Source organism: Aptenodytes forsteri, unplaced genomic scaffold, assembly GCF_000699145.1.
Source record: "Aptenodytes forsteri isolate BGI_AS27 unplaced genomic scaffold, ASM69914v1 Scaffold2, whole genome shotgun sequence".
NCBI classification, from domain to species: domain Eukaryota; kingdom Metazoa; phylum Chordata; class Aves; order Sphenisciformes; family Spheniscidae; genus Aptenodytes; species Aptenodytes forsteri.
The window spans coordinates 16597825-16611141 of record NW_008795695.1 but is presented as its reverse complement, the minus strand read 5'-3'; the positions used below and the strand labels follow the sequence as shown (position 1 = coordinate 16611141).

At 37.0% G+C, this 13317-nt stretch overlaps 1 protein-coding gene across 1 annotated transcript in view; it reads right to left on the bottom strand.

Annotated features, from left to right (window-relative positions):
- Positions 1–13317, bottom strand: part of RPGR (retinitis pigmentosa GTPase regulator) — a 69088-nt gene that overhangs the window by 35788 nt on the left and 19983 nt on the right. The window contains exon 8 of the mRNA XM_019473078.1: positions 4482–4640. Within this exon, the coding sequence (XP_019328623.1) occupies positions 4482–4640 (159 nt within the window). The remainder of the gene's footprint in view (positions 1–4481; positions 4641–13317) is intronic.

Genomic DNA, 13317 nt, shown 5'->3' with positions numbered 1-13317 from the left:
GTATTTAAAAGACGTGTAGATGCAGCACTTAGGGACATGGTTTAGTGGGCATGGTGGTGTTGGGTTGACGGTTGGACTCGATGATCTTAGAGGTCTTTTCCAATCTTAATGATACTATGATTCTATGATCTCTCCACATAGATTCACTTCCCTTAAAAATTATTATTATTATTACTACTACTACTATTATGCCAATGGGCTATTCACTCTTACAATAGCTTTATTTTTAAACAGCTTATGCTAAAAAATGTTACTGTAAAAATCAGCTGTCAACACAATACTCAGTTTTACAAGAGCTAATAATTGGATTTGGGGATTTTAATATAAATATTATACAGACTGAAGAATAGTTTGAAAAATCTAGATAATCCTATATAGTTTCAACAGTGAGTTCTGTCAAGAAAAGGTAGAGCTTTTTCATCCTTTTCATTCTCTGACAAAAGGGTATCTTGACTTTCTTTTCTTTTTAAAAGACCTTGAGACAGAAGATGGAAAATCCAACATTTTTCATACTAACGCACTAATGTGCTGTATTGTTATGCCCAACGATCTATTCTTGAAGGAGTGCTTCACTTTTTCCTTTGAAGAGATATCTTCGCTTTTCCTCCCTTCAGAGAATAAAAGGAGGTAATATATCCTTTTATAGAGAGGATTATTCCCAGGGGATCTGTCATCATCTGAAAAAATGAAAGATATTAAGGCCGCTCCCAATCATCTGTTTCTCCTCTGATTTCTAGATTCCCAAGTTATTGTTATTCTACTTTTTTAAAAGCTTTATTGAAAAAATACGCAAATTGGGATTGCTGCTCTCTCATAGTTCTTTTGAAAGTGATGATACCAACAGGTTTCATTTTCACTAGGAAGCATTTGCAAGCATTGTGGGTAGTGGATGTGGTTTTTTTTAGTCTCTGAGAGAAATCATCTGGGATGAGGATATGATCTTCTTGAACTGGCTGGTAGACTGTCATGAAATGAATAGGTTTGTGTTGCTACAGTGAGGGAAAGCTTTGCATGGTAGAATTTTTAACTGCTCTAGAAAAACTGCAAATATTAAAGGCAGAAGTAACAATAAGACTTGTAAAGAAGATGGTTTCCAATACCATATTCAACATTTCTAAAACCTTGTATCTTTAAAAAGATTTTTTCCAAATCATTGCTCTCAACAGTTTAATTTTTTTTTCTCTGAGAAAAAAACCTGAGTTTCCCATTTTGGAGTTTCAGAACAAAAAATGAATTATTTTTACATATACTTTCTACTATTTACTCTGACACTTGCTGGAGAGATTCTGAACAGTAGTTTGATTTAATAACCCAGATAACAGTGCTTCTTACCATATAAAATTGCCAATAGAATAGATAAGACAGTAATAAAAAAGAAATCAAATGAAGTGCTTTGGAATAGACTAATTATGTATGAGAGTCAGGAAGAAACTTGCCTCGTACTCAGTAACATAACTGGATTATACTTTCTTCTAATTTGATAAACCCTAAGTAGAACTGATGACAAGAAATGAGCCAAGATGTGCAACAGTTTCTCCATATGACATTTTTTCCTATCCTATTGCTATGTTAAATGAGATACATGAAACAGGGGAATATACAGTAGTCAGACACTCACTTCTTACTTTTTAAGACTGAAATGACACACCCTGAAAAACTGGAAAGACCCTGGAAAGATGAAAACCGCATCAATATATATTGTGTTAGTAAAGCCAAGCAGCACCCATTTTCACAGAAGATGATACATGAAATGCAGAATTTCTTCAAAATTGTACTACCTTCTTAATTTAGGAAAATGAGCTTAAAAGAGGTATAAATGTTTCTGCTCCTCTTTAAAGATATATCCCTCATAAGAATTCTCAATTTGTGGTCACGCCACTTCATCTCAAGATGCAATATAAACTTCAGTACTGATTTCAAATTAAGTTTCTGGTGCAAAGCCTATAATGCATGTATGCTACACTCACTTTTTAAATGATTACAGTGTCCAAATCCATCTCTTTTCCCAATTTTTTCCCCAAATTTTGAGTCAGAAAAATTTCTGTATGTCAACACGCCTGACGAACTATCTTTCACTTGAGACAGTATTTCCATTATCCTCTACTCTCTTGTTCAAAGTGTCTTAGGCAGAAGTTCATAGCTGTAGCCTATTTAATAATAGCTGAATCACATTAAAAAAGATCTATCTGACCTTTCACTCTTATCACAACAACTATTAATCTTTAGGCAAATGTATTTTGTTGAAGGATATTGTTTTCCTCTTCTCTTGACTCAACTGGATCTTCTGGCACTCAACACTTTGGTCATCAACTGCCAGCTAAGCCAGCACTGAATTTCTTATTTGCCTTCTACTACAAAATCTATTCCCATAGGCAAGTAAATCTTACATACTAAGACACTGACTTACTATGGTGTTTTCTTCACTGTATTTGTTTTTTGGCATTTATATTTTGCCTCTTTGTTCTAGCTCTTGTATAGATTTCACTATAATGCTGACATCATCCAGGTCTACATCTTCCTACTAAATGTCTGTAACAGTCATTAGTTATAATGAAATTTTATCACATGAAATACCATTAAAACAAAATATCTATTGGTTGGCTTCAGATTTATGGCTAAAAAAATAATAATGATAACAAAATTCTTTCTGCAGAACCTCACTTTATAACCCATAAAATAATACTATGATTTAGACATTTGCTGGCCCCAAATTTATGGTAATTTTTTTCCTAATAATGATAATCTGATTTCATGTAAAGAAATTTATTTTATGACATAGAATACTGCCAGGGTAAGACTGTATATTGGTGGAAGAAGACAGACAAAGGCATTGAAATGTAGACAAATGTTTGCATTATTTCCTGGATTAGCTACTGTTATTTCCTCTTCATAGTTTTCCCAAAGGAGTTTTAACCTACCCAGAATCTTGCAGCTTGACTCATCATTACACATAACCTTTCCCAGCACATCACTACTACCTTTACTCTCTCCAGTGGCTTGCAGTACAATACCACATCATATTACTTACAATTTCAGTTAGATTTTCAATTTATATTTTAGAAATTTTGGTTACATAACTTTGAAGGCACTCTGCCAGATTGACAAGAGATGACCTTAGCATTTTCAAAACACAGATTTAAGGACTGATATCTATACATCCTACTTGTTTTTATAGTTTTTGCATTTTGGTAGGAGATTAATTACAGGCATATTATGCAGCTGTGGAATTCATTACAAGCCAAAGCTGATATTTTTTAAATCATCTGTGGGCAAAGTCAAACTCCCCTTTCCTGCTTCTATGCTACTATAGTTCAGGATAGAACTTGTGGAAATAAATAGCTAGCAATGCTTTGCATGTATCTCTTTGAAAAGCTAATTTACCATTGGCACACAACTATTTGATAGTACAGTAATATAAACCATATTTCATCTTCCAAGTACTAGACATACAACCCTGTGAGCTAATATGTAACGGTTGTATTTGCTGGTTTTTTTAACTTGTACGATATGTTGAATGTCTACATCTAATGTACTAGTTTTATATGTATGCTAAAGATTCTGCTCAAAGTCACAGGCAAATTCTGTATCACAAGAGATATTTAATCCATTTAGGCATCCAGTAGATTGTGCATCTCCATTACTATTAACAGACAGCTACTTGAAAAGTGACTTCCTAAATGCCTTCCTAAATATTCAGGGTCATTTAAATTTACTACAGAATGGAAGCTTTCCTCTAAAATTTTCCCCCTCATACCAATACCACTTTCAAGCTCCTCAGAGGAAAGAAACATCAATCATCCGTGTTGCACTAGGAGGTACTGGCTTGTTACAATTCCAGAAAGAAAGGCACTCAGGCTCTGTAAAGTATCTCTTAAAATGCTATTTATTGGAGCTAAGACTATAAAGAAAAAGAAGATAGTATCAATAATCTCATGTCCCTTTAGATGCTGGGAATCCTGAGCTGTGTGGAATTGAACACGCCTCCAAGCCAGGCACAGCATGCTACGCAGATCCCATCCGTGGAAGGTTACCCCATTTTGGTCATTTGAGCTCTTATAGGATTTTCTTACAAGCAAAACAACTCTATTCATCATTTATACTGTCAAATAAAAAGGGCATTCACATGGGAACTTGCTGCTGAAGTTTTAGATAAAGGCAAGGACATGCAGGTGTTGTAACCACTGGTACCAAGTAGAAGCTGCCTGTAAGCTCCTCTGTTACAATTAGCTGGTGAAGTTTATCCTGCAGCAAAAGGATATCCGCAGCACAGGCCTGAACGTCAAACTATACGCACAGCACAGCACAGGCCTAAGCCATCTAGGTTAACTGTTACAAGGATTTCTACCTCCTTGATGTACAATGGTCTTCCAGTTAGGATCACTACAGCATCTCACATCTCAGTGGGATGTAAATTCTTTAAAGTAAATTGAATTTACTGATTAAGTTATAGGGCTGTAAAAAAAGCCAGTTAAATTGCATACCTGTCAGCACCACTGTGTGTTCTCCACCGCAAGCAACCTTATTAACCTTTTCCATAATTCCCAGTACAGGCTGTGGGACTCTATTGTTCTTCAGCTGTTCGGGCAATAATCCCAGTTTCCCATTCTCAGGTTCTCCAAAAGTATAGAGCTCACCATCTCCTGTGAAAACACAGAAGGGAGCAGGATTTCCAGCATGCACTCAGAAGCAAGGATGGGTTGTCAAGACTGCTGCAGACACAAATCAGTAAGACAGAAAAGTATACGAACATTACAGGATAATTGAACATATTTGTATAATGTCCAAACAGTTGGCAAAGCAGTCTGCTTTGATGGGACAAGACGGGGCTAAATTTTAGCCCCCTCCAAGATGGGAACCGCAATATTTAGCCTGCAAGGAATCTAGCCAAGGGAAAAACAAAACCATATACATCCTGCTTCTGAGAGGTTATAATTCCCTCTGTAATTAGTATTTATGTCAGCTGAAGTTGCTTGTAACAATCTCAATTAAAACAGAAAATCGTTTTGCATGGAGTTTTGATGGAAAATCCACACTTTCTTCTTGCAAGATACAGAGAAAAAAAAGAAAAAAGCAGAGTGGAATGAAACTGTGTGGTCTGGACAGCAAGAAAAGAGCTGTATATCCAACAACAGGGATACAGCAGTGGTTTCATAGCAATAACTCCACCAGAATTAAGTTCAAAAAAATACTGAGAGGTCTTTACGGATCTCTTACCGTAACTTCTTTCTGATCTGCCACATAATCATACAAGATGACCCTTCTCATTCACCCAGACTTTTTAAGAATCCAGTTAAAAAACTGTTCAATCCCAAATTTGGGTAATTCATTTTACTTTCAAGTTTCCTTTGTTTTATCTTTTCCAATCACTCCCTTTGCTTTTTCACTGCTATGTAAGTCTGAATTACCATTCAAGACAGCATTCTATATAACCTTCTACCATAGTTAAAAATGGAACATGTAAAATGTACTTTCCGTTGCTTCATTTACAATTTATCTACATTTATCTACATCTTTTACATTTATCTCCATTTTTTTTTTTACAATTTATCTACATCTACATTTCTGATTTTCCATGCTAAGGGGCCCCCAACTGTTCTAATAGGTCAGAGTGAGGTTTAGGTAGAAAACGCTTCCTTACTGCCAGGAAAGCTTCAAGTTAATAGCTGAGCGTTCCCCACTCCTGAAAAAGATTATCTGTGGAGTAGTGTCCTCATCGCAAATTGTGGCCCGCAGCCTGAATTTGAAATTACTTACCAAAAAAATCATCATACACTATTATGTAAGAAAAAGTTTGGGTTTTAATCCCAGTTGGATATAACAAAGCACGAGAATAAACAAAACTTTCACATGGAGCTAGTCCAAGATAAAGAAATGTTTAAACCAGTGTAGGAGCTGCCTGCTAAAGGAAAGTCGAAGAGATAGCTACAGTGACATAATCAACATAATAACAAACCCCAGAAGTATACTCCATTATTAAAGCTCAGTCATCAGAAGCACCCATCTGCAATATTTTTGGAAATGTGCAGATTTGTACTTCAATACAAAATGTACTTTTACTTTCAGAGGGATACATTTAGCGTTCACAAATTTACTTCTACAGCATTTAGAGGCATTACTATTGCATGATGCACAAGTATCTGAGAGATTCTTATTCAAAAGCTATGAATTCCTTGCCAACATGAAAGTTGGGTTAATCTTAGAAATGCTGGTCTTTCCCCACAGACAATGAAAGCAGATGAGCTCAAAGAAAGTTTCAAAGCTGAAGCCTTATTTAGGTGTTCAGAATTGACCATTAGAGAAGTCAATCCTTCTCTCCATTGAACGTAGACCCAGCATAAGAAAACAAACTTATTACTAGTATTCTGTTAGCCTTTGTGAATATTTCCCCATTTGCATAGCTGCTGCATTTGTTGCTTTTTCCTTGCACTTTGTCAGCCACAACTTAAAATTTGGGAATTTAAGGACAATGGCAATGACCAAAAAAAGAAGCCTATACAGAAATAAGAAATATGGAAGAGTTAAAAGTAAACCTATGAATAAAAATGTAAAGTAGAAAAAATGAAGCTACATACGCACTCTAAAAAGCAAATGAGATTAGTCAAATTATTAAAACCAAGCCAATAAAAATGGAAGGATATGATTCAAAATGAACTGTAGTTTATTAAAACTTGGGCATACCAAGCCAAGACAGGAAAGAAATTTTATCTTTTTGAATTTTTCATGCTGATGATGAGAAAGTCAAAACCGGTGTCAGTAAGAAATGTCTTGTTTTTATTGAATCGTCCTGAGCTTTACTCTGGCAATACACTCATTTAAAATTTCCTTTTGCATGAATAAAAACTGAGCAAGAATTTCAGGTTGCAAAACCGCATCTTCATTTTGTATAACTATGGGGCAACTAGTTAGTAACACATTTTCATTTAAGTCACCTAGTAAATCCAATAGATAAACTAGATGCAAAATGTTTTTCCTGGAAAACTCTTTTGCCAGCGATATATAATTTTTTTTCTTTGTGGCACTTGGCTCTTGATTACTTTGTGCTAAAGAGTGACTACAGCAGTGGGTGCATAGAACAGAGCAGCACAGGCTGCTTTTGCCAGGACCCTCCATCAGAAGAGCTTTGATTCATTCTGAAAACCCTTAAACTACTATGTCTTCTAATAAAGCAGTGCTTCTCCTCCCATCCTCTCAGAGGAAGCAATTCTGGAGCAGTCACGCTGATTTGTGATGTAAGTTACCTTTGGTATCGACAGTCCACAATAAGCAAAAAAAAAAGGTCTAAATTATGATCTATTTTCTTCAAAGGAAGTCTGAGGATAGGTTTTCAATGAATTTTAGTTAGAGGGAGAATCTGAAGTATGTCTCTTATTTTATGGTAAAGTTCATTCAGGACAAAAAAAAGAGGTTATGCATTTTTTAAGATACCTCAGCTTCAAATTAATTTAAATGCATAAAATTATCAATTAACTTAAAAAATCTGAAAAAAATGTATGACATACTCAAAGAGCAAAAACTGTAAAAAGGACTTTTTTTCATAAAAGCCAAATTCCTGCCTTAAATGGAAAATGGGTCCTAAGCCTCAACAAAAAGTTGCAACCCAGCACCTCCACCAAAGGTTTAGAACCTAACTTTGATGGCACAATATTTATTTGTAAAGCTTACAAGACCTAAGAAATTTAGCCTCTGCCTTAGTCAAAGAAATCCCAGACTATTTTATATGGTTTCTGTATTTTCCAAGATCACTTCTGCCTCTCACAATGGCACAGATTCTTCAAGTACCGTGCTCCTGGGCCACTAAGGCTAGCAACTGGACTTACTATCTTTACCGAACGCTCTGACTGCACAGAGAGGCAATCAGGGAATGACAATAATACAATCTCACTCAATGTCAAGCTTCCTGCAGGGTTTCACAGGGCTCACGCTATTAAGAGTAGCCACCCACAATCTATTCACAGAGATACATTCTCTTCAGCAAGACAATGAAATGGGATAGTAGCTGTATTTCCCAACTATCACCATCAGAGGTGTAACCCCATCCTCCCAGCTGTCCTTATTTTTTCTACCATTCTGACATTTTCTTTCCTACACACACAAACTACACCAATAATATTATAACACTTCATTTACCTGCATGCATCTGTGCAGAAATGCTTTTGCTGCATTCTTCTACACTTCTTTTCTAAGAGGTGTTTTGCAGTCATTTCAATCTGTGTGTTTTTTAAGAAACAGCAAATGATCTCAGCTGCAGAAAAGTATATTTCATTTCATTTCTAAACTTTGGACTGTGTTTAGGCTTCTCCATCCAGTTTGATTTTCTGTTTTAATTCTGATCTTTATTCTTATACCTACGTGCAGAAATACTCTGAACAGGCTGATACTTTGCAGTTATTTGCAGCAGCATCAATTTTGTATTCTAAAGCAGTAGTCCAATTAACAACAAAAAAATCAACTGCAATGTGAGGCTTTCTGTAACCAAAACATTTCACTGACAAAAAAGACATTTTATTAGGGATTCTAAGTGAAAAAGAAAGAAAAAACCCAACAACAAAAAGAACCCTGTATTTTTTGGAAGGTAAGTATTGTTTTAATACTCTTGGATCTGCCATATATTTCTAGAAACAAGCTGAAAAACCCCCAAAAGCACTTGGGAGTAAACTACTTACGCAGTTCTCTTTGAAGAGACCAGCACTTCTTTTTAAACACTACCACACTGCAAATATTAATTCAGTCACAATCTAATTAATAAGATTAGAGATTCAAATGGCCAAGCTTCCACTGACTTCCCAAACTAATCAAGTTTATTACATTTTTTCAACTTAATAATCCAGCTAACAAAGATAAACCCATTTATTAAAGCAACTTTTGAATAAATTACGCATCCCTTTAAGGCAAACAGTAGTCTAAAAACTATGAAGAATAGCTATCAAGCATAAAAAGCATCCAGTCACACCCAGATAAATTTTGAGTACAGTATGTGTGCAGTACATCAGCATTTTAAGGACATTCTGTTCACAATGGAACATGGATATTTCATTTTCTCCTCTCACATGAGTCACATTCTCATGTGTTGAACTTTCCCTAGTGTGGCACATTTTCCATATCACTAAACTTTAGGTCACAGGAGCATGTCTAGGAAATGGGCAAGCAAATGGAAAACTGTCTTTGCCCCTCAAACGCAAATGCACATACCGCAGATGAGAGAAGATATGAGACCTGACTGGTGGCAAATGAGGACAGTAGACAAAAGAATTGGATCACTCTATGATCCCTTAAATAAATGAAGAAAAAAAAAAAAAAGAAGTATTTATTCAAGACCAAATTGGTTGAGACCACCTCAAACACTGAAATTCTGAGCATGGAAGTGTTTGTGGAATGGATGATCTTTAAAACTAGTCCTTAAAAATAATGACAAAGTACATTAAAAAAAGGAATTCAAGGAACCCGCAAAGCTCTCTATCTTGACCTTGCTTATAGTAACAGTTCAGGCAGGAGGAACACCAGAAGAGGTCTAATATATTCAATTCCTTTCTGGCTCCATGAATGTAATTCCGCTGTAGACACCAAAGTAGTGGTTAGATACATTGGCTTTTCCTGCTCTCCATCTCCTCCAGTGGACAAATGAGCTATATATGCTTGCCAAGCTTAATGCTGTCTGAAAAATTGTCCCCTCTTGAGTGAGCGTGGTCAAAGACTAGTCAAGTAAAGATCTGTATATGGACTCAAAACTGTTGCTATACTCTTTCAGCTCTTTCTTTCTCTGTTCCTTTCTTTGAGACATACCTCTAATATGGGGACCTAACGTCCCAAGTCTCCTGCACTTTGGCCGCAACAACCCCATGCAGCGCTACAGGCTTGGGGAAGAGGGGCTGGGAAGCTGCCTGTCGGAAAAGGACCTGGGGGTGTTGGTCGACAGCCGGCTGAATATGAGCCGGCAGTGTGCCCAGGCGGCCAAGAAGGCCAATGGCGTCCTGGCCTGTATCAGAAATAGTGTGGCCAGCAGGAGTAGGGAAGTGATCGTGCCCCTGTACTCGGCACTGGTGAGGCCGCACCTCGAATACTGTGTTCAGTTTTGGGCCCCTCACTACAAGAAGGACGTTGAGGTGCTGGAGCGTGTCCAGAGAAGGGCAACGAGGCTGGTGAAGGGTCTGGAGAACAAGTCTTATGAGGAGCAGCTGAGGGAACTGGGGTTGTTTAGCCTGCAGAAAAGGAGGCTGAGGGGAGACCTCATCACTCTCTACAACTACCTGAAAGGAGGTTGTAGCAAGGTGGGTGTCGGTCTCTTCTCCCAAGGAACAAGCGATAGGACGACTGCCCAGGGAAGTGGTTGAGTCACCATCCCTGGAAGTATTTAAAAGACGTGTAGATGAGGCGCTTAGGGACATGGTTTAGTGGGCATGGTGGTGTTGGGTTGACGGTTGGACTCGATGATCTTAGAGGTCTTTTCCAACCTTAATGATTCTATGATTCTAAGTCTGCAAAAAGAAAGGAAAGGAAACAGATACTGGGAAAAAGTCCTAAAGAGGACTATAAACTATAAACTAAAAACTTCTTTTCAGTGGAACTCTTTGAAGATGCAAAGTGAGAGGAAAAGGGAGCAAACAATCATCTTTCAAACATGAAGTGAGTAACCAGACCAGCTCCCTAATTTGCATCTGGAAGTGAGCTAGCCGTTGCCTGTGCTTGTGCCTACTCTAAATTTCAGAAGTGTTTTTTATTAAAAATAATTCAGGATATATTCTGTTCTTCTATTCTACATCTACTTTTGGCGTCAGTGGGGCCCACGTGTACATGGTAGAAAACAGGTGACTGGCATGTTTAGTAGTTGAATTATCGTCTGCAGAGAAGGCATTCTAAAAAGCAAAAGTAAGAAAGGTGACAAATCATCTTTTTGGAAATACTAGATTTGAGAAGCTTTGGGGGTGGGGGGAGTGTTGTAGAACTGAAGTACAAATTCAGATGACTGAATGCTGTACAATTTCCATAAAACATGCTTTTGTCTACTAAAGGTTTGTGTCAGGATTCCACTCTACTTTTCATTGACATTGCACTTGGCTTTATAGTAGTTAAACACCTTAAAGACAAATGCCTACTAAAACATCATTTATAAAACCAGCTGTTTCAAAGAAATAATGACTTCAGTTTAAAAAAAAAAAAAAGCTGGAATCCATACTTCTTTTCTCAATAGTCTCTTATTAATGAACATCCTGCCCTGGAGAGGGCACTCTGTGACCACACTATGTATTGTAGTACCCTCATTAACCACCTTTTAGTTTTAACCCGGATATGCCTGTGATCCTAACAGTTTGCTTAGCCAGCACACAGCTTATGTCAAACGTAAATCTATTAAGAAAGGGAACCACATGGTGCCATGCTCATCGGTTCAGTGCGGCAACATGTCCCAAGTCCTACATCCTGCAACTATGTTTTATTATTAAAGACAGTATATTATTTGATGCTTTTTTATGTACAAGTCATGTTTAAAAAGTCAGAATGTAGTAATTCTATAGTATTCTAATAACTGGTAAGTTACAGGTGTTGAAAGCTTTCTATTAACAGTGTTTCTGCCATTTCTTCCATAGTAACAGCAACCACAATACAAAAAAGTTCCTCTGGTATACTTTATTGATGTTGAGGGAATTAATACCGATTATGCACTCACCTGAATTGTTCAAATTTCATTTCTGGAAATACAGAAACACTTTCTTTTCCAGATATTTCCTCCAAAAGTATATATTAAAAATAACACTAATCACTCTAAATTCTAGTATACAAGATAAAACCACACAATAAAAATACGTGGCAAACTCCCTGTGCTATGCAAACTTTTAAACATACTTCAAGGCATAATTCAATGACTAACTGGCAATTTGGGTGGAAAAAACCCAGTCCCTATAATATGAATATTCCAAATACTCCATAATTATCTAGTTTGCTATGTTCTACTACCCCTCAGAGGCACTATACTGAGGATGTGAACCGCTGTTCTGAGCCAGTCTAGCAAGTCCTACAGGCCAATGTTTTCCATACTTGAAAAAAGAATCCTAATACTAATGAAAGAATCACCTTTTTTTAAGCAAAATCTTTTAACAGCATAGTGCCTTGACTTCCTTCCTAACTAGGCTGTAAGAAAAATAAGGTAACTACATTTGTACTCAGACTCAGCCTGCAGAACTTCCAAATTCATAATTTAATAGCTAACTTCATAGCTAAAATAATGTGTGACTATGGTACACTTAGATAAAATGCATAAGCTTTGTTTTTAAACACTGTCTGGATACACACTGGCACTACTGCAATAGAAGATCAATTCAGTAAAAGTACCTTGATGTCCAACACTAAAATGCTATGGTAGTTAAAGTATCAGTCAAATAAAACCGTCAGCAAGGGCCCAAAGGAAAATAATAAAAAAAGATTTCTCCTTTCACCACAAAAGAGGCCATCCACGTGTCAGTAGTTTCAGCGAGATAGATTGAAGCCCAGTTTGTGCAGGACTTGCAGATACTAAGGCTGAAAATTAAGATTTTCCGTCTCACACCCAGGCCTGTTTAAACAGTAATGGGTTCAACAACTCCCCATTTTCACAGGTGCTAACCAGTTCATCTTCTTATTAATATTTTAAGAGGCTCCATTTCTCCTACCCAGCTGCTATCCTAATCCTTTTTTCTCATCCCCCTCCATTAAAAGTTTCCACTTCCTTAGAGCACCTGGCACACACTGTTCTCTCCTTGCTCTTAGATGCTTGTCCTCAACCTTTTTTCTAATGAGAGCTTTTGTCGCATCCCACTGCAGTCTTGTCAGAGCTTCAGCTCTCGGCTCGAAGGCAGAAATACACACTTTCGTACTATATCCTTGAAGTAAGGATCTTCCCCCCCGCCATTTATTTTGAGTTCAGGAAGCTGTAGATTTCCTAACAGGTGCTGAGCTCCTGATCAGTCAGAGGAACTTCATTCATTTACTGTAATAAAGCATCTGTAATAAAAGTTGCACACTCCCAGCATAACACCTAATTAGTATTTGTCCACCATAGGAAGCTCTCATTCTGTTAGCAGCATATTCTCAGAGAGCTAGATAGATATTGTATGTGAAAAAGTAACATTTATCAAGTAACCTGAGAAAAGCATCTGACGGAATAGTTCCTGCGTACCCATTAAAAGCTTTACGATCAAAACTATTGAACCTTTCAAATCTTTAATTACTCTGAGGGGACTGAACTGTAAAGCTTAATAAAGTAAATCTATATGGCTGAGAGGAATTCATGGCTGCTCATATATAATACCATCAGTACTGACTGATAAATTCACCCATATTGGCATTATT